At 38.1% G+C, this 20,367-nt stretch overlaps 1 protein-coding gene across 1 annotated transcript in view; it reads right to left on the reverse strand.

The window, feature by feature from the left end:
• Positions 1-204: 204 nt before the first annotated feature.
• The window catches only part of tspan15 (tetraspanin 15), a 41,749-nt gene continuing 21,586 nt past the window's right edge, over positions 205-20,367 (reverse strand). The window contains exons 5-8 of the mRNA XM_086285580.1: positions 10,630-10,746; positions 7,937-7,987; positions 7,473-7,586; positions 205-3,561 (exon numbers count right to left, since the gene is read on the reverse strand). Of these exons, the coding sequence (XP_086141706.1) occupies positions 3,421-3,561; positions 7,473-7,586; positions 7,937-7,987; positions 10,630-10,746 (423 nt within the window). The 3' untranslated portion in view covers positions 205-3,420. The remainder of the gene's footprint in view (positions 3,562-7,472; positions 7,587-7,936; positions 7,988-10,629; positions 10,747-20,367) is intronic.

A 20,367-nucleotide genomic window follows, 5' to 3' on the forward strand; every position in this document is an offset into this window, starting at 1 on the left:
AATCATTTATACAGCATCACCCGAAATACCTTCACAGGACGACCTATTGAGTACTATAATTTTAAAGCGGTTTTAATGTTTAAGCCAGAGGTGACAATTTTTAGGAAAGGGTGTAGACTTGGGGAGATGTTTGGTGATTGAGTTGCTTTTGTGGTTTGTTCCTTAAATACAGTCCACTAAAAGACAAACAACAGGACTCTTAAAATATTTTAATCATTTTATTTTCCAACCTAAACCCAACAAAGCATTTCAAAAACATACTTTCAAATTATGTTGTGCAGTCTTTCCAACACTGTATAAACTTTGGAGCTGAGACCACCTTTGTACATATTTATACAACCAGTGACAAATAATGAATATGAAAATAACAGAACTACCCATATATATTGTTATATCACATGGACGGTGAACTGGGTCAATATATTTTTATTTAACTTACATTACAGTTTCAATCAAATTTCCAAAAAAATGTAGTTGTGACAAACTAATTAGCCAAAATAGTTCCCTTAGCACCGTTAGTTTAACGAAGCAGACAAACAAAGCACATTGAGTGACATTCATGTAATTAAATCCATGTAACTAAAAATAGTTTTCATTTTTAAATGCATCAAATCATAAAAAAATAATTTCCTTAATGCTAGAAGCTGTTGTCGCTTTATATTGAAACTGATTCTCTCTAAACGCATCCTCACAGTAAAGAGTATAAAATAACTGTAACACATAATAAAACCCCCATACAACAGAGTACATACACCAGCCAGTAGTTACAAATGCGCAAGCTCAACCAACACCTAATTAATAAAATATGTAATTTGCAACAAAAAAATAAATAAACAAAAATTTTTCTGGACCACTGCAATATTCTGTAAACCTTGGTCGAATAATTAAAGGCAAGAATTGAGTGGAACCTGAAACGATTGCAAATGTGCTTTAGCCATGATGTAGCTGCAGTATAATATATTACAGGAATAGATACAAATTAAAGATAATAATGTGTACATCTGACAAAGGAAGAAAAACAAACAAACCCCCCCCCCCCCAAAAAAAACCAAACAAAAAAATAAACCCAACTTCGGTCTCTGGTTTGATGTTACGTCAGACGCAAGAAGTTCAACAGTACAATAAATTCACATTGTTCAGTTAGGTCATAACAAGTGCATATATAAACGTCAATAGTAAAACCACAATGACGATAAGCTGTAATATATTGTAAAGCAATATCTGCTTCTCTACAATGTTAATTCATTTAGACCAATCTGTTTTTTTAACCTTTATTTTACTTTAAGTATGTGAAACACTTTAGGTTTTGAGCTTTATGTTGCAAGAGAGTGTCCCAGTGTAGAAACTAGAGGTCCTGTGGAAAACCCAGGACCCTCTTGTTGTGAGGCAATAGTGCAAACCACTGAACCGTCGTGCTAACTTGAGAAATAACCAATGGTGTTGCATTATGTTCGGTGACGTCACTTTGACAAGTAGTAGGGAGGTAGTCACCGAAGGTATGAGTTTGAATCCAATGTGCACTATGTAACCGGAAGGTCGCCGGTTCGATCCCCGGGCTCTCTGTCCTGGTCGTTGTGTCCTTGGGCAAGACACTTTACCCTACCGCCTACTGGTGTTGGCCAGAGGGGCCGATGGCGCGATATGGCAGCCTCGCTTCTGTCAGTCTGCCCCAGGGCAGCTGTGGCTACAACCGTAGCTTGCCTCCACCAGTGTGTGAATGAATAGTGGCATTGTAAAGCACTTTGGGTGCCTTGAAAAGCGCTATATGAATCCAATCCATTATTATTATTATGTGGTTAGCATATTAGCAATATATGGGGGGGGGGAGTGTGGTTACCAGTCAGCTTTCCATAGCTTGTGAAGTTTGAGGTTCTGGGAACTCATGGTAGTGTTGTACAGACATTTTGCGACTATACTTCCAAGCATTTCACCATGTTCAGGAAGAACTCTGTGACTGATTTACTGCTGGTAATTAGTGGTAAATAAACGTCGCTATACCTCACGTTGTATACTTCTACACCCACACTCATTACCGAGTGAGTTACACTTATAGCTCTGCTGTAATGATGCTCTGTCTAAATAACAAGGCCACACTACTACTCCTGTTACATCTTTCCACACAACAATAGTCAGTGGGAAATATCTCTGTATTGTTCCCTTTGAACCTGTTGTTAGGCATCATGTGGTTTTTTGTTGTTGGCAGTGGCGCAACTTTTTTTCTTCATACAATTTACTGCTTCAATTTTGGCAGTTCACAGTGATTGTATACTGTTTCGCAGAGTGATCAGAAGCATACTCATGAACTCAGAAACTGATATTCAGCATGCCAGAGGGAGCTGTTACGACGAAGGGTCAACACTGCAAACAGGCACTGTTTACATAAATCTGATTTATTTGCCAATAAAAGTCTTTGAAAATTATGAAACGCCCCAAATTGTTCTTCATTAGATCACAGAAACATGTAAAAAAAAAGCTAAATAAAAAAAGTCAAGCGGCAAATTACAGGAAACAAAATTTGTGCCACGTCCGCAGCTTTGGCCACGGCAGATCTAAAGTGCTGCTTTTATAACTTCACTATTCTGTGAAAAGGCAGCTTGAAAACATGCAATCATGACTAACATGTCAATCACAAATCGTCATTTCCACTGCATAATTGTTTGACTAAAGACAGTTGTACTGTGCTGATTGTCAACCACTACACAAATAAGGAGTAGGATACATACTACATGCAAGTCTACTAACAGCAGTATTCAAACTGGCATGCAGTGGCAATATTCTAAAAGACAAGGTTGCTGCTTATAGGCACCCTGAGATTATGGCATTGCCACTTTACTAAGATTCATATTTTTTTTTCTGTTCCCACTGACAAAATTGTATTTCATAATAAAGGTTTTTTTTGCTTTAATAAAATATCTGTAATACATCTGAGCATCATAGGTAACACTTGTCCTGGACACATCAGGAGATACAAATAAGGTAAACTGACCAGCTGTTTTTAAGCAACAAACAAAAAAAGTCATTTTAGACCATTTTTATGCATACCAGCACTTCAATACCAATTCAGCATTGATTATTTAGAAAGGTCAAGCAATGGTTTAATCAACAGAAGAAACAGGGGCAGAAAAGTATCAAAATTAAGGCAACGCCACAAACTGTGATTGTGTGTTGCACTGGAAAAGACTCATTTCACATAAAAGAAAGAAACAAAAGTGGTTGTTTTGTATTTTGTCTTTATCCCTGAGACCATGTTAGGCACATTGCAGTTAAAAGCTCATATCTAAACGAGTATTTTCCACCATTAGTACACTGTATTTCAACAAAGTTGTTAAAAGTAAGTAAAACAGTGGACGCTGAAAAAAAGAAAAAGAAAAAAAAAAGCACAATTGAATATCAGATCTCTTCGCTACTTGCAGTTTTCTGTCAGTCCCATTCTGGCATACATTTGAACCATTTGTCCAAGCGACCTTTCTGACGTCGTGCATCTTCGGTGGGTTCAGCATACTGATCACTTATGTCTTCAACACGAGTGATATATATCCGGGTGACTAGCACACCGAAGAACTAGACAGAGGGAATGAGAGAGAGAGAATCTTAATAAGCATGGTGGAAGAAAGGTGACTGTGGCTGCTTCTCATCAGTCTCATTTGTGTCTTTACCTTGTATCTAAGCCTCCCTAATGTAAGATATGAGAAAGAGATTAAAAGAAGAGATGTGAGGCGGAAGGAACAAAGGAAATGTGTGTTTAGATAAACTGGACATCCTTTGAAAGATCACCTGAAGCAACATCAGGCTGCTTTGTATGCTTCTGAGTTTGTCTTTGCAGAGATACAGAGATACAGTCTGCAATAAGGGCACGCGACTACTACTGCCACATCTGTCCACACAACGAAATTGAGTGCGAAATCTCTCTGCTTCTGTTTCCCAAACGAGAACTAGCAAACTAGACACCTGTACCTCCTCCCAGCTTTGTTTTTTGTTTTTCAGGCCTGAAAGAAATCAGCTAATTATTAAATACAGGTCTGTGAATGCCAAGAAAGTCCATGCAAGAGATAAACCCTCTAAAAGGCTTTTATGTATAATATCTGTGCTTGTCTTATGGTAATGACTTAGAAAAAGATTACGCAAGAAGAAGAGGAAGGGCTTTCTAATTTTCATTTCTGACTTTTCTTTTTGACTCGTTTAAGTTTGTGCCTAATGCAGTTTTGAGGAATAGCTGACAAGTATCTGCACAGCCTTCACCAAAAAAATCTTTTCTACTTACTCTGCAAACGCATCCCAGAAATTAAGCTCACATCTCAGATAACAAAAGCACACATATCAGCAATACTTTAATCTATTTATTTATATTTAGAGCTGGTATTCGTTCCATTTGCTTTTTCATGATTGTGAAATTTGTCAGAATAATCTCAGTGAATCATAGAAATGAGAGGAACAAAGGTACTTTTAATCACATACACATTTTTGGATTGTTCACAGCCAAAAAATACACTTTGTGTATTTTTTTTTCCATTTTAATATGTCTTGAATAAAACTTGCTTAATATTTATTTTATTATTTTTTATTAATTAGACCTACACTAACCACACGTCCAGAAATACACACAATTGGAATCTAAACTGGAAGCTGAGATGAAAATGACTTGTCCTGCTATATAGAGATTTCTGTTGAGTTAGATGAAATTTTCCACTTGGAACTAAACATTCGTAAGTAACCTCAAATATCTGACAGAGTGGGACACCAGATTAAATGTTGGGCATCACCTGAGAAATCAGGATGTGTGACAAAGAGCAAAAGAGAAGCACCTGTGTAATGAACCAGACGACTGACACCTTCTGCACAGCTCAGTGAAGTTCAACATGCTTATTAAAGTCCAGCACAGCCTACATTCATATATTCATAGCTGCCAGAGTGTGTGGATTATTAAATGTATGATTGAAAATGGGATTTATGAGGGTAGAAATGGCAAAGTAATGAAAAACAGCATCTGTGCTGTTACATCCACACTACCAAATGAATCTGGTTCAAGAAAAGGGAAGGATGAAGGAGTATAAGGTGTGCAGAGTGAATGAATAGTGTGCATTTGTTCTTTTAATGCTGGAAAAGAACAAAAGTCTGATTTAAAAAGAAAATCTTTGGTCCATTTTAAGTTCAGACAGAATATTTTAAAATAAAAGTTAATTTTTGTGTTTTTATTATGGCCTGTTTGGTCCAAGCAAATCTAAATAAATTGGACCAGCAAGTAACTGCACAGCTGATTTTATCTCTCCTAAGGCTGTGGAGCTGTCAGATGTGCCTAAGGGGTGAAGCAATTTCCATTTTATTCCATTTGCTAATCTGGGTTTTGGATGATTTATTCGGGGCGACCGTGGCTCAGGGGGTTGGGAATCGCATCTGTAACCAGAAGGTCGCCGGTTCGATCCCTGGGCTCTCTGTCCTGGTTGTTGTGTCCTTGGGCAAGACACTTTACCCTACTTGCCTACTGGTGTTGGCCAGAGGGGCCGATGGCGCGATATGGCAGCCTCGCTTCTGTCAGTCTGCCCCAGGGCAGCTGTGGCTACAACTGTAGCTGCCTCCACCAGTGTGTGAATGAATAGTGGTATTGTAAAGCGCTTTGGGTGCCTTGAAAAGCGCTATATAAATCCAATCCATTATTATTATTATTCCACTGAGCTCTAAAAGGTACACTCTATAAGTCTCTGCAAGCTGTTTTGGTAAATACAGAAGCAAATACAAGTTTGCGTTCTCAAAATCTGAAGTACAAATGACACATCACTGCAGCCACACCTATCACAAAAAGGTCAACTGAAAAACTGTACAACCTTGCATGAAATCTCTCTGTTTGGCCACCTCTAACATTATCTCCCTAACCTGTGTGGTTCCACAAGGTTCAGTCCTGGGTCCAGTATTATTTTCTTTCTACATGCTTCAGCTGGCATCATTTAGTATTTTAATGACATTTCTTATCATTTCTATGGTGATGACATTCAACCATATATGTCTTTTAAGCTTCACCAGCTGGACCCACTGTTTAACTGGGTTTAGCTCTCTAGCAGTTGCCTTGTATTAAATGCCAACTTTACTGAAGCAATAATTATAGCACCTGAACGATATCCTAAAATCAGTCCGGCTCTTGCTTCTTTTGTTTCAAATGTAAAGTTCAGTGTTTGAAATCTCGGTACAATATTAAATTCTTCTCTGGTCTGCGCAGCTGAACCAAAAAAAAAAAAAACCCAAAAACAAAAAAAACCCCCACAAAAAAACAACAATTCCCGCATTTGTGCTTAGATTATTGTAATACCCTGTTTACCGGTTTTGACAGATAATCTCTCCAAGCTGTACAAAATACTGCATCCAGACTATTAACGTGTTGATATTTAACAACACGTTCTAGAAATCAAGCTCACAACACTCCCACCTTATACTGAATAAATTAGCTCCCAAGAGATTTTAGCATTTGTTTAAAATCCTTGTATTTACACACAGAGTGCTAAGTGGCCATGCTCCATATTATTTATCTCATCTTGTTACAAAAGACACTGCTGCTGACTATCTCCATTTACAAGCTCAGAATTTTTTAGTTGTTCCTCGTACATGAATAAAGGCCAATGAGACAGTCTTTTTAGTCTACATTTGTTTTGTTTAAACAGGCTTTCTGTTGAGACTTTTATTACATTATTTATCTATTTGCCCATCTGTACATCTGTCTATACTTTTGTATTGAGTTTAAACATTTAATTGTTAAAAAGGTAAAGTAAAATTAAATGGTAATTGTTCCATAAACATCCATGGTGGGAATAAATACCAATAATGAAAATAAAACTCATTTAGCTACAAAGTGACATAAATAACTCCTCATATATAGCGCTACACATTAAAATATAACTTAGTCATCCTTGTCTCAGGTAAATCATACTAAACCAGCCTGTTTTTTGCAGCTAATGTTTTATGTTAAATTGTGCTTCTAAAAGGCTTTTTCAGCGCATCTTTTTAAATCCATTTTCTGTCCCATGGGCAACAATTGAAAGATGTATGCCTCTACTCTGTGCCCCTCCCCAACAGAGCGCCGCACTTTTATTCAGACACCCTTTTGAAGAAGTTAATTGCTGTTGTTTGTACCCACCATCGACAGCTTTCCCGTCACCGCAATAATAACTGTATTTGTTTCGAACTTTTTAAAAACACACAGTTACAAAGTGAGTCACAGTTGGGATAAAACACATTAAAAATGAGTGTAAATATTTGCACATGCAAACAGAGTCAAGCACATGGTCTTTCATTCATTTCTGCATGAACACTCCTATACAAACATATTAGGAGAAGAAAAGGCCACAGATAATGGGAAAAGCTAACCTGTAAAAAATGAGTAGAAAGGTAAAGCATCTGTATCACTATCTCACTGTACAAATGTGTGTGTGTGTGTGTGTGTGTGTGTGTGTGTGTGTGTGTGTGTGTGTGTGTGTGTGTGTGTATACCTGAGGCACTAGGATCAAAAACAGAAGTATGATCATAATCTTATAATTGTCCAGCAGCCAGTAAATGAATGCACCGGTGCAGCCTCTGGTATAGATGTCAGGCAGTGGTTGATGCTGTGGGACACAGAACACTGGTGGTTAGTCCAATTTCAAAACTACAAAAAGTCAAAGGCAGCTCCCTTTCCTTTCTTCCAACTGTTTAACTTTCTGTTCCTTGCTTATAATAAGACCAGTCCATTACTTAATTATCTGACACTTGTCCTCAGTTGTGTGAGAGCGACACAGCACACCCAGAGTTATTGCTAAGAAACATTCAGCTGTCAATGAGATAAAAAGGACAGCAACTGCCAGTTTTCTGTCTGCAATTCCCAGTTTAAATGAACCTTCTGTGGATATAAAGCACACAATAGTCACAATGGATATTTCAGCACATAATAAAGTGTTTTATGACTTGGTGGTCTTACCTTGTCATCTAGGGCCTTGTACCCACACATAGTGTTGGGAACTTCATTATTCTGAAAGAGAAGTAAAATGTTTCAAATGAAAATTAACAGAAAGCTGTACAGTGTGGGGACAGCCAGGAGAATAAAAGCTTTTATCTAATCTAACGGTTTTATCTTCAGAACAGAGTCACCTGCAGCCTGCATCTTGTTGTATTAAAACTAAAATTAAGTGGAATTAAAAATAAACCTCTAAATCATTATATCCATGTTTGTTCGCAAAGATAAGTCTGCATTAAGGGCATATATGCTCTGCTCTACAGCATCCGTTGCCACTTATGTGAGTCATCTCTGGCAGGTAGGGATCGTTTTGCTATTTTCTCTCTGCCAAACAGTTTGTCAAGACCATTTTTATTCCACATAAAAATGCTGCTAGTCAAAGAAAGAAAGAACGAACTAACGAACGAAAGATAGATAGATCTAAACATCTAACAAAAAGTTTGACCCAACAAAGAAACCTTTAAATAAAATTAAATTTTAGAGAATGTCGGATGAGATCAGTTTCATTAGTTCAGACAGTTCGTCAAACTGTTGTGTGTTTAGCTCGAGACTTTCTCTTTGTTCTCTTTGTCCTTATAATTACTGGACAGTGTAGGTGTACAGATTACAGGGAGCCTTTGCTACTTAGAGGTGGAGAAAATTGCCTGCACATGCCATGGCTAAGGCTTAATCACAATATAGGGTGAAGAGGTGCATTTTAAATGTCACTCTGCATGCAAGAGCTATTACTTTAAGACCCAGACACACAGACACTGGCAGCCACCGAGCACTAGAGAAAAATGTGCATTCCTTAATGCCAACCACTTTGCAGATGAAAATCAGAAGTTCAGTTGTTTAGCAGTTGCTTGGGGCTGAGGGTTGAGGAAGGTGTCGCCGACAGATCTTTAGGCCTGTGTGTCTGAGAGCTTTAATGACACACACACACACACACACACACACACACACACACACACACACACACACACACAAATCCAAAACTAAAAAAACAAATTCAGGAACAAACATGATAAAATTACAGATTAGTTGGTATCTAACTCTGATCTTCAGCTCCCACTGTGATTGTGAGACTGCATGCCCTCAGTGAGCAAATAAAATGCCAGCATCTCACAGTGTGTAATTTGTCTCTCAGAAGTGAAGCTGCGTGGGATTTTGGGAGTTCTCCTCAGCACAACTGCAGATCAAAAACCCTCTCATGAGACAGATGAGGATGTATCAAGATAAATTCACGCCACACTTTAGCCATTAAGCCATTTATTCACGTATTTTCACGTGAATATCACCCAACAGCAAACCTGGAATCTTTAGCTTTAACTAATCAGACTTTGTTCATTCCCACTGCAGCCACAAAACATCTACACAATTGTTTTTAAAAACCTCTTAGCATGAAGTGTTCATCAACTCCAGTGAAGAGACAGGTGTGTTAAATATGTGCAATCCTCTTTTACAGGGGACTTAATGTATTCTAGCTTCATATGTTTTTATAACTGGACCCCATTAAAAATAGGTCAGCATGAGATACAGTTTAAGATGATAAATGCCAGTGTCATTTTGGTCTTTTAACATTTGGTTTACAAGTTTGAATGTATTTTAGGATTTTCTCAAATCCACACATATATTAAACTGGTCAACATTTCAAACCACAAATCAGTCTTGATGAGTGTTTGGGGTTATTGTCCTGCTGGAACACCCATCTGTGTCTTGGTTTTAAGTGTCTAGCTGTTGATTTGAGATGAAGCTGAAGAATTTGGAGGTACTCATCGATCATTATTCCATCTACTCTGTGTGATGTAATGTACCACAGGCAGCAAAGCAGCCCCAGAGCATGACACCATCGTGCTTGACAGTTGAAAGTTTGAAAACCTCAAGCTGTCACTATAGTCAAAAAGCTCAGTCTTTGACCATAAAACCTTTCTCCAAAAGGCATATGGCTTCCAGTTCACAGCAGATTTGAGCCTCTGTTTATTCTGAACATCCTACAACCAATTTCTTCTTATGTGATGATGACAGTTTTGGCATTCTTCCAGATAAATTGTGCTTACATAGACCCGTCTGAACTGATGAACTGATGATCTGCAGTTGTTTAGAAATGGCTCCAAGCGACTTTTCCAACTTGTTCAAATCTACTAGTCTCCACTTTAGATTTTTGCTGAATTCCTTGGATTTCCCTTGTTCTGAATATTGGTCAATCTGATGAGTGCTGTCAAACAAATCTTTTTAATGCTGATAAAAGAAAAACTACTGGTTGTAGTCAGTGCAATATAAGTTCAAATTCAAACTTGTGCACCCAATTCTTGTTCCCCCCCCCCACCCGGTCATTAAAAACAAAAGCTGTTCAAAGAAACCATTAAATGCCCCAAATTTCCATGACATTCATGCCCATGATGGATGTAAAAGTCTACCCACAAGTAGTTTCTAAAAAAAAACATAATTTAAATGTTATATACCATGTAAAATATGTACTTGTAATTATAATAATAATAAAAATGTTTTAAATGTAGTAGCTGAACATAAATTGTGCTATAGCAGTATTATCAGAAGAGGCAGAAGCAGTTAGCATCATGCATAGAAACTGGTAATACAAGAGGTATTATTGCAACAAGAAAAGCATATATTGTACCAGCCGATGTAGTGGTAAGACCATCAATAATGACACCTACCTTAGTAGTAACACAGCAGGTATATGGGACACCGCAGGCTAACGGACCAGGCGCACTACAGTTGTGGTACATGTTGACTTTCCAGTCTTTAAATTCTTCACCTCCACAACACTTAAACTGACAAAGAGGACAATATTAAAGGTAAGAAGGAAAAGGAAAGTGGTTTTAAAACACAGGAGAGACAGAGAGAGTCAATAAGTAACTAACTATGTTGTGCTGGCATGATGCCAAAAGTAGCATTTTAGGATGAAATTAATCACAATTAACAACATTTGGCATCCGGTTAGTATTTGATTCTCTCTCACACTTTTCCTTTCAGCCAGAATTTCAAAGGAGCAGATTGAAGGGCTTTCCCCTGAAGAAGTGACGTTTCCCTGTACAAAATATTTTACTGAGCTGTTTACAAGACAAATGAGGTAAACTATACCATCAATATTCACATTCAGATGCAGCTGTGTTTACTATCCAAATACAATTTTCCACTGGTGGCAAATTTATTTGACTGTGCAAACACAGCTTCCCCCTTTCATTCCTTCTACCACATTCTTGAAAAGGTCGGTAGGTGTTGTGATATTTGCACATATCCAAAAACCTGCTTATATCTACTTCCTTCATTACTTTTAAGAGCAGGTGCATTTTTCCTTCCCACTAGAAATGTAAGCTCTTCCTCAGGGATGCATCTTTGTCCCTGTCTTGTAAAGTGCTGGCCTGTTTGTGTACAAAATACTCAGAGCCGACTCCGGCACAAGTCCATCCATCTGTCTATCCATCCATTTCCTTAATAACTAATCCAATTCGGAGTCACGGGGGTTTTGGGCCCATTTCAGATGTCATTCAGTGAGAGGCAGGATACCACCCGGACAGGTGGCTCGTACATCACAGGCCATGTATCAGAATTTATGTTAATATTCAGATCTGAGGAAAATATTCCCATTTCGAAAGAAAACCTGAAAATACAAAATACTTCACCAGGAGGAGATAAAAGGACTAATTTGGAATACTCAAAGAGAATTTGCTGCTTCACTGACCTGCATCAAATTTGGAAATTATCATCTTCACAAGAACAGTGAATCATTATGTGTCATCACCTGCAGCCACGTGTTGTGGGATCAACAAGTGGCTGCAGAGGCTGCACCAGTCATTTTTACTGCCCTCTTCTTTTGCAAACTCTCAAGAGACTAAAGAAACCTAAACAAATCAACAGCAAACAAACTTGGGAAAACACATTAGCGTTAGTAAGACAACAACGTATTTAATAAAGTTTTAAGTCTTCTTCAATATACAAACAACACAAAATCCAGTATAATACACAAAAGCTCTGTTCATTTGTTTCCAAACTCTTCCTAAATGATCAGCAGTTGTGCAACCAGAGTTGGCACACAGGTACATCTTGGGACCCTGAAGGTTTTCACATCATTACATTGCCTAGCAACCACCTACCAGCAAGCTTAAATGACCCATTCATACTGTTTATGCACATAACATCTAAATTATATCCAGATATACTTAAATAATGTGTGACATTTTATGATGGCTTAACATTGCCTAGCAACCAACTAGAAATGGACTAAAATGACCCATTTGTAGCATTTATCTAGCTCCAAGACCTATGAAAAGCCTAATATTGTTTTATTTCATAAAAATAACATTAATTTACATCCATGTAAACCTGAATTGCGCACAATTTATTATGATGTCATGTTTCCCAGCAACCACCAACCAACAAGCCAAAATGAGAATTTGTAGTGTTTATGCATCTACAACATAAGAAAAGGTGGTTCAGGGGGCATTTCCTATGCGTTCTGTGTTTATTACTTAGGCAATCAGTTTATTCGTTTCATTTAGCTATTCTTACATTTGCTGAAGGCACAAATGTGCACTTTCTTTGCTCAGTTTTCATCGTACAGGGTGGAAAAGTTGCCACACCGATGCTTTGGTGTGCTGAACTGTATTTCCCATTTTCATCCAAAGTGACAATAACAGTGACAGTTTTTAAGGTAGTGCTGAAGAACAAACTCACTGTTAAAATAGGACATAAGCCTTAAATTGGCACTTCTCATTATACAAGAAATGCAAATGAACTTGTCATAGCAGTATCGCCTCAGTTAACAATTAGCATTAATGGGATACAGCTGTTAATGGAGTTACGCCTGTATTTGACTAGCATAAGAAAGAAAAACAAAATTAGACCCAATATAAATGACATCTGGTACCAAAGGATTTTCAATATCTGAATATAAAAATGGGGAATATGTCTCAATTGATGGCACTCGGAGTAAATTACAGCTGCCGTTTGACATCTCAGTTATTTTTGTTTGATTTACGCTTTCACTTGGGGTAGATAGCAACTGCACAGCTGCCTCAGAGAGTAAAGAATGAGCGAAGCAGAGCCCAATACTGGTACCTCTGCTTGGTAGTCACTTATTGAATCTAATATTTTATTTGGAGGGAGAACATGAGGCAGAAAGAGAGAATGAGACAAGAGATAAAGAGGGACGATGAATAAATGAATAGATATGAGAGCGCTCTTTGTCAGGCGGCGTCATCAGTATGCTGATATGATGCCAGTCTGCCAAAGCAATACTCCCTCCTCTGTTGGTGTGATTCTGCACAGCTGTTTTTCCAGCACTGGGTCAAGACCCAAAGAAAGGTCACACACAAACCCCCCCCCCCCCCCCCCCAAAAAAAAAAAAAAAAAAAAAAAAAAGCCACAACAACAAACAAAAACTTAATATAAGAACACAGAGTTCTCAGTGTGGTAGGTGCAACAGTGCAGTATCACCCAATCTAATCCCGTCTATGAGCAGACTGTTCAATTCATTACGCAGCCTCATGACATAAAAATGAAGCATCTTTTCAAAACACGTCCATCTCCTGAGATTCTGATGTGACGTGTGAGAGTGATGGATGGATTACACAACAGTTTGTTTACTAAAGTTGAAATTGAAATACAAAGTCATTTAAAAGTGATGTGACACATTTATTTTTATGACCCTCACTGGTGACAGTCATGACCGAAGCCATTATGTTCTAGGGTTGTCCATCTGTCCGTAGCTCTTAAACTGGCAACCTCGACAATTACAGAGCCTTCATGGAGTAATTGTTAAATCAGTTCCCTTCACTTCTCTCTCTCTCTCTCTCTTTTCACCCCCAGTGTGTGGCTGAAGGAATTCTGTGTGTTTACATCCTCATGAATGTGACATGTCAGGAATTTGTATAAACATTAATTGGTCAAAAAGTCACCCTCACAAAATATTTAGCTGAGCTGGTTTGCAGAGGTATACAACAATAAGCTGGTAGCTCGAGTTTATTTTATTATTATTTTTTTTATTGTGATTAAATTTCCAAAAGTCCCCTGGAATTAAATATTTGCAGAATAAGCGACTAATTTTGTGACTGTCCAGCTGACTGATGACGAGCTGCTTGCATGCAGACTGTGACTAATCGTATGGTTAAGTCCCCCTCTGAGCCAACCGCTCAAAGCGTGGGTTGCAATTACAGCAACATAATGAGCGTGTGATTACAGGTTAAAGACTGAGGTGTTTTTTTTCAAAAAGTTTGCTAAACTTTTCAGGATCACTTACTATTGTTACTGTATTAATAATAACCATAATTATGACTTTATTTATATAACATTGTTCAAGCTCCACATTACAACGTGCTTCACAGGAGCAACAGAATAAAACAGAATTAACAAATAGAGGGGGAAAAAAGACACTTTAAAGTAAATTTAAGGGGAGGGAAAAGCTTTCTCATCAAAGTATTTTTTAAAAGATGATTTCAAGGAAGTGACTGACTCACACACACACACACACACACACACACACACACACACACACACACACACACACACACACACACACACACTCAGCTTAACTCAACTACCTCAAAACATTGAGACTGGACTGACTAATCAACACAAGCGCAAACACACTGACCTACACCACCAAACCATCGTACACACCAACCTGTAAATGCTCTTTTGCACAATATTATTACTGGACTTTTTGCACTAACTTCTGCACTTCCTAATTTTTGCTGCTACACTAAGGAATGTTTACTGTTCCTCCACTACCTCAACTCATCATCACAAAACCTTATTATTATGTTACGTTGTGGGTTTTCTTTTTTGTCACACTGTCACTTGCTGCTCTTGTTTGCACATTTGCACGTGCACTTTGTTGTCTGCTGTCTGATAACAAAAAAAAGTCATCCTTAGATAGTTAGATAGTTTTTTGTTAATTTATGTTGTAATTTATGTTAGGTCAGTCTGTCTTGTCTCTGCTAGCCAGCTAACTAGGCCTCTTAGTTAGCTAGTTTAGAGTTTTTCTGTTAAATTATGTTGTAAATTTATGTTGCATGTAGCACCTTGGTTCCTGGAGGAACGTTGTTTCGCCTCACTGTGTACTGTTAAACTGTATATGGCTGAAGTGACAATAAAGCCAACTTGACTTGACTTGACTTGATTTTGCCAGACAGGTTGTTTCAGATTTGTCCCTTTGAGTTTTCAGTTGGGCCCCTGGAACAGGCAAAAGACCTCTGGTGCATATGGTAATTACTAAGAGGTCAGAAATGTAGCTTGGAGCAAAGCTATGAAAGACTTTAACAGAAATCAGTAAAATCTTAAATTCAATGCTAAACATTGTGTAAAAAGGTAAGAGAAATGTGATCTTGTCTCCTCGTTCTAGCTGAAAGTCTGGCAGCTGAGTTCTGTAGAGTCTGATTTAATTCAGTAGAATGACATTCACAAGGATCTAGAGGTTGGCCATCTCCTGGCAGCCTCTTTTTCTACAAAAATATTTTGCCCAACCAAGTTGACGAATGGTTTGCAGCTGTCACTGAAAGAGGTTGCTGCACCAAAAACTTGCATATAATTCTTTTGTTCACTAACAGATTGCTGCAGTTGCCCATAGTTTGCATGGAAGATGGCAACTTGTATGCAAACACTTGCTAATGAAGCACTGAACAGTTGTGAAAAATTTGAAGTGTTTCTGGCTTGCAACTCATTCTTCAAAGTAAACATTGTGCCTTAGAACTAAATCCAATGTATTTTTCTTATATTTTCAAAGACGTTGGCGGCTTCCATAAGAACCACTAGCAACCAAAGCACGGTAGTTGTCAGTGCAGCACCTAATACCGGTTTGTGAAAAATTGCACCTATCGACGCCAAACAACCTTGAAGAATACAGTTTTTTCCTAGTGACTTACGGTAATACATACCGGTAGGTTCACTGTCTGGACTCTAAAAGTGTGTCACTGGGGCTTTAGTTCCCATCAAACCAGTAGGTCTTGTAAAACCAGCTGCTTGAAATTTTTATAGCAGGGAACCAGTTCACCCACTTCCCCGAGGCTGATATAGCTCCTGAAAATGAGTTTTCTCTGCTTTTACCAAAAATTATAGTATTTTGTCATTTACACAAAAAAACAAACAAAAAAACAAGTGCTGTAATAACTCAGTACATTTGTATAGGTACAGTTTTAAACTCTATTAGATGGATGGAAAAGGAGATCTAGTGAAGATTTGTTTTCAGGTCTGTTAATGTTCCATATAATCATAACCATACTGCAATATAAGTTCAATGTCTCTACCTCAACCCATGAAAATGAATACAAGTGTTTCCAGTAAGTGGATGGCAAAGGTTAGTGTTTGTGCATTCATGTAAGATTTATTAATGGACTTCGTACTTTTCTTGTTTGTTACTGCATTTTGTGTTATGTTTCTGTGTTTATTATATTTTCATTGACAGACACCACTGGATGAATTTTAATGTTATGCTCACAGTTGTCTCTTAATGAAATTTACCATGTCTATGCACAACTGCTATGCTTAAATTGCGCCAATGCTTTCCGTGATGAATCCAGAATTTGCTTATAAATATGCATGATCACTTCTGAGTGAAACATGCAGCACTCGGGAAAGATGGCGTTTGAAAGAGTGTCTGCCTGAATGACTTTTTTGTTTGAAGTGCTCTAACACTTCTTGGTATACACAACAAAGCCCGGCTGCAGTGCTGTGGGGGTATTTATTGCTGTGCCTGCAGCACAGATTGTGGTTAACAAATGATGTGACGTTTTCAAGCTGAACTGTTTTTATGAAGCAAGTGTCTGCAGTGACTAAGGTATTATCTAATGAGGGAAATGAAAAATTGTTGCTCCTGGCAATGAAACCAACAAGTGGTCAATAATATGACAACTATTTTGATAAATTATGCATGTAATTGTGTGAGAAAAATGTCTCCTCTGTCTCCTCTGCAGGGGCGAAGAAAGAGGCAGCTTACTGGTGGAATAAATGTCACATCTCCATTACAATACTGAGGCACAGTGGATAGAAAGGGCAGCTTGAAATCGAGTTAATACCGGATATGATGCGACCTACCACTTATACATGAACTCTGTGCTCAGAATGAGATGTTTCCTAATATCTTTACAGCTGGAACAAAAAGCTTACAGATGTGGTTTGTCACTGAAGACACATCTTTAAGTATGCTTCAAACTAAGAGATCAATTATTTTGTGGTTCATGTGACATTTATCATTCTGTGTCAAAGGAAGAGCCATTAACAGTAAAACCAGTGATAGCGTCACACTTTCAGACACTATACAAGATTTCAGATACGAAATGGTTAAAAGTTATTTTGTAAAAAAAATGGAAATTAGACTTAAGGCCCAACTCTAACTTTTGTCAACTCCTCAGATGGATTTTGCTTGGTCTTGCTCAGGTGTACGCCTGCTATGTTAGTGTGTAAATGTAATGAGAAAAACAAATATGCAGAACCCTTCTATGTGACCCCATGCCTGTCCTACTTGCTTTATTCGGTTAAGAAACAGGAAGTGGTGGTGCGGTTATTACAGTCTGGAGTTTGAACCCTAGAGTCATTCCACATCCGCTTGTAGAGCCAATCGTCAAGAACTTGAAGTAAGCAATTTTTTGTGCGACTTTATCAGTCTCTCACAATCTCTCACATGAGGTGGGGGAATGTTGCTTCAGTTCATTTGGTGACACAGCTCGCTCAAGTCTTTTCTTTCCCATCCTTTCTGTTGTAGTTTTGTTGCTGTGCTTGGGATCATTGACCTGTTGCAGGACCCGGTTTTGCACGATCTTCAGCTGATAGACATGTAGCCTCACATCTGACTCTGGTATACAGAGTAGTTCATGGTCGAGACAGTGACTGCAGGATGTCCAGGTCCAATTCCAAACCAGTCTAAACCATCACCCCTCGACCGCCTCTTTGTCCTGATATGCTGTGTTTGGTTTTTGCCAGATGCGGTGCTATCCATTAAGACTAAACCTCTCCAATTTAATTTCATCACTGTTGATGTGTTTCGTTGCTGGCATTGTGTAAAAGACCTGAATGCTCCGGACCAGCAAACTGGCAAAAATTCGGCTTTCAGACAGGTGGTCACGCTTGCTGATGATCATTTAATCAAGAGCATTTGATTAACACCTACTTCCCCATTCCTATGGAAGCAGTAAGAGTGTACTTCATTTTCCCACACACTGCTTCTGCATTTCAGCTTAATGTTTGTTAATTAAATAATGACATGGTGTAAAATGACACGTTTTTTAGTTCACTTGAGGTTGTATTTACCGAAATTTAGAACCTGCTAAGGACCAGGTTATTTTTAACATGTCCTGATACAGAAACTCTTACAATAGAAAGTGGGTGTGCTTTTGTTTTCAAGTGACTCTACATTTGGAGTCTTATCTCAGTTATTAAAGTGAAGATGTCTTAACCTGTACAGAATCAGATTTTAATATTGTCAAGGAGAGGTTCACTTAAAGTCCATCTTAAAATAGTACTCACACAGCTATTTCTCTGCTCAAGTTACTCTTTTCTCTGATCCATGCCCCTACTGACTTCAGAAATATCTATAAATCTATGGAGCTGACCATACTGATAAATGTGAGGTTAACTGGAAATATTCTCTTCCATTTTTTTTGTGTTGGCTGAACAACAGACTGGCAATCTGTCCAGGGATGTAACCTGCCTCTAACCCATCACAGTATATAAGAGATGGATAAATGAATGGATGGATGGAGAAACTCAAAGGTATAACCTTGAAACTAGGCAATGGTTTAATTAAGGAAGTTCAGGCAAGAAAAAAAAAAGTGTCAAATTTTCATCAAAGTTGGTCCTTTATTCACAGAGGGTGTCACCAGTTGGGCATCCTACCAAATTGAATAATGGTCACTATTTCGCTGTAAGAATAGTTTTAGTGAGAAACTTCCAGAAAATTATGAAAGTGAAGCTTTGACCTTTCGGATTTAAAAGCATCATTATATTTTTTATCCTATTAGAGATTTTTGTGAAATCTAACTATTTTAATGCAATTAATTCATCCTTCAGCCAAAGCGAATGTTTGTGCCACATGCTAAGAGTTTTCAAAATGCATTTCTGAAATGACACATTCAAGAAAAACAGAAAACAATGAGTCCAGCATTGACTGTCACCAGAGGGGATGGAAGAAAAATAGCATGGCAGAAATTAAATTCTGCCTCCTCTGACTAAACAATGTGTGTGTCCCGGCTCTGAATGTTGGATTGTCGATTTCCTTTTTTGGATTCAGAGACGGTTCGATAACAAAAATAAAGAAAAGAAAAAGTGCTGACGCAACTGTTCGGGCTCTGAGGCATGAGGGCGTTTTCAAGCCTGAAAACTGGTCCCGACAATCAATTTTTCTTTGTTGTTGCAATTATGACAGATGGCTAAGACGTAGCCCCATCCAAAACATCAGCAGCTATTTACATGGAGACTGGGACAGGATGCCTCCTGTTGAGTTTACACTCAAAACACCTTCAGGCATTTTGCAGGAAAGACTCCTCTGACCCTTTTCGCATTACACACACACAAAAATAAAATAACCTGACAGTACAGACGGAGGTGCCATCTAAACACATTAGAAATGTTTTTTTCTTCTTACTGGATATGAGCTTTTCCAGAGTTCAGCGGGCACACGGGACGACATTACACAGAACACATTAAAATAAAAAAATAGATGGTTTTATAATGTAGAAGAACATTAAAAACACTGCTGGATACAGAACTGTGCTCACAGGGCACAGACCTGGTATGAGCAGTGAAATATTCTGATTGCTCACAGACAAACGCAACATAAACTTCCTATTCAGTTGTTCTCACTTACCCACCGACAACAAAGGGACGCCTTTTTAAATCTTATATGAAAGGAACAGAGAAAAATGTCACCATTTACACGACGCAAACACAAATGCATGACTGAATTTGGTACCGTTCTCACAAACAAAAATAAGTTCAGAACATAGTCTCAGTGCCCTCCAAGTTTGTTTTTTCAAACATGGTTTTCCATTGAAGTTCTTCAGAAAAACACTTAATCTCTCTAAGAGCAGGGCAACGGGCCCAGCAAGCAGCTTTAAAAACCTTTACAGGCTTCTGTTAAATGGCTTTCTAACATCACTGAAGCAATCTTTGCTGCTATAAAGTTCTTCAAACATGTCACTGGATGAATCGGCTGCCAAAACAAAAAAAAGAGGCTCCTTTTATGCTTTGACAGATAATTAATCGGCACTTCTTTTCTACACAACCAACTAAGATCTGCATAACCAAGGTGCTGCTGATCTTTGACAAAAATAAATACACCAACCAATTGTCCTAACCAACTAAGCACATGCATTATTGTCAATGTTTTTTCCTCCAGCATTAACAAACCTTCTCTGTGAAAGAGAAAGATATTAATTTTTAAAACTCTCGTTGCATTCTCT

The sequence above is a fragment of the Aulonocara sp. 'chitande type north' Nkhata Bay genome, linkage group LG1 (genome assembly GCF_057382095.1).
Source record: "Aulonocara sp. 'chitande type north' Nkhata Bay isolate Kocher_YH1m ecotype deep benthic linkage group LG1, A_spYH_male_GT1.1, whole genome shotgun sequence".
In the NCBI taxonomy this organism is placed as follows: domain Eukaryota; kingdom Metazoa; phylum Chordata; class Actinopteri; order Cichliformes; family Cichlidae; genus Aulonocara; species Aulonocara sp. 'chitande type north' Nkhata Bay.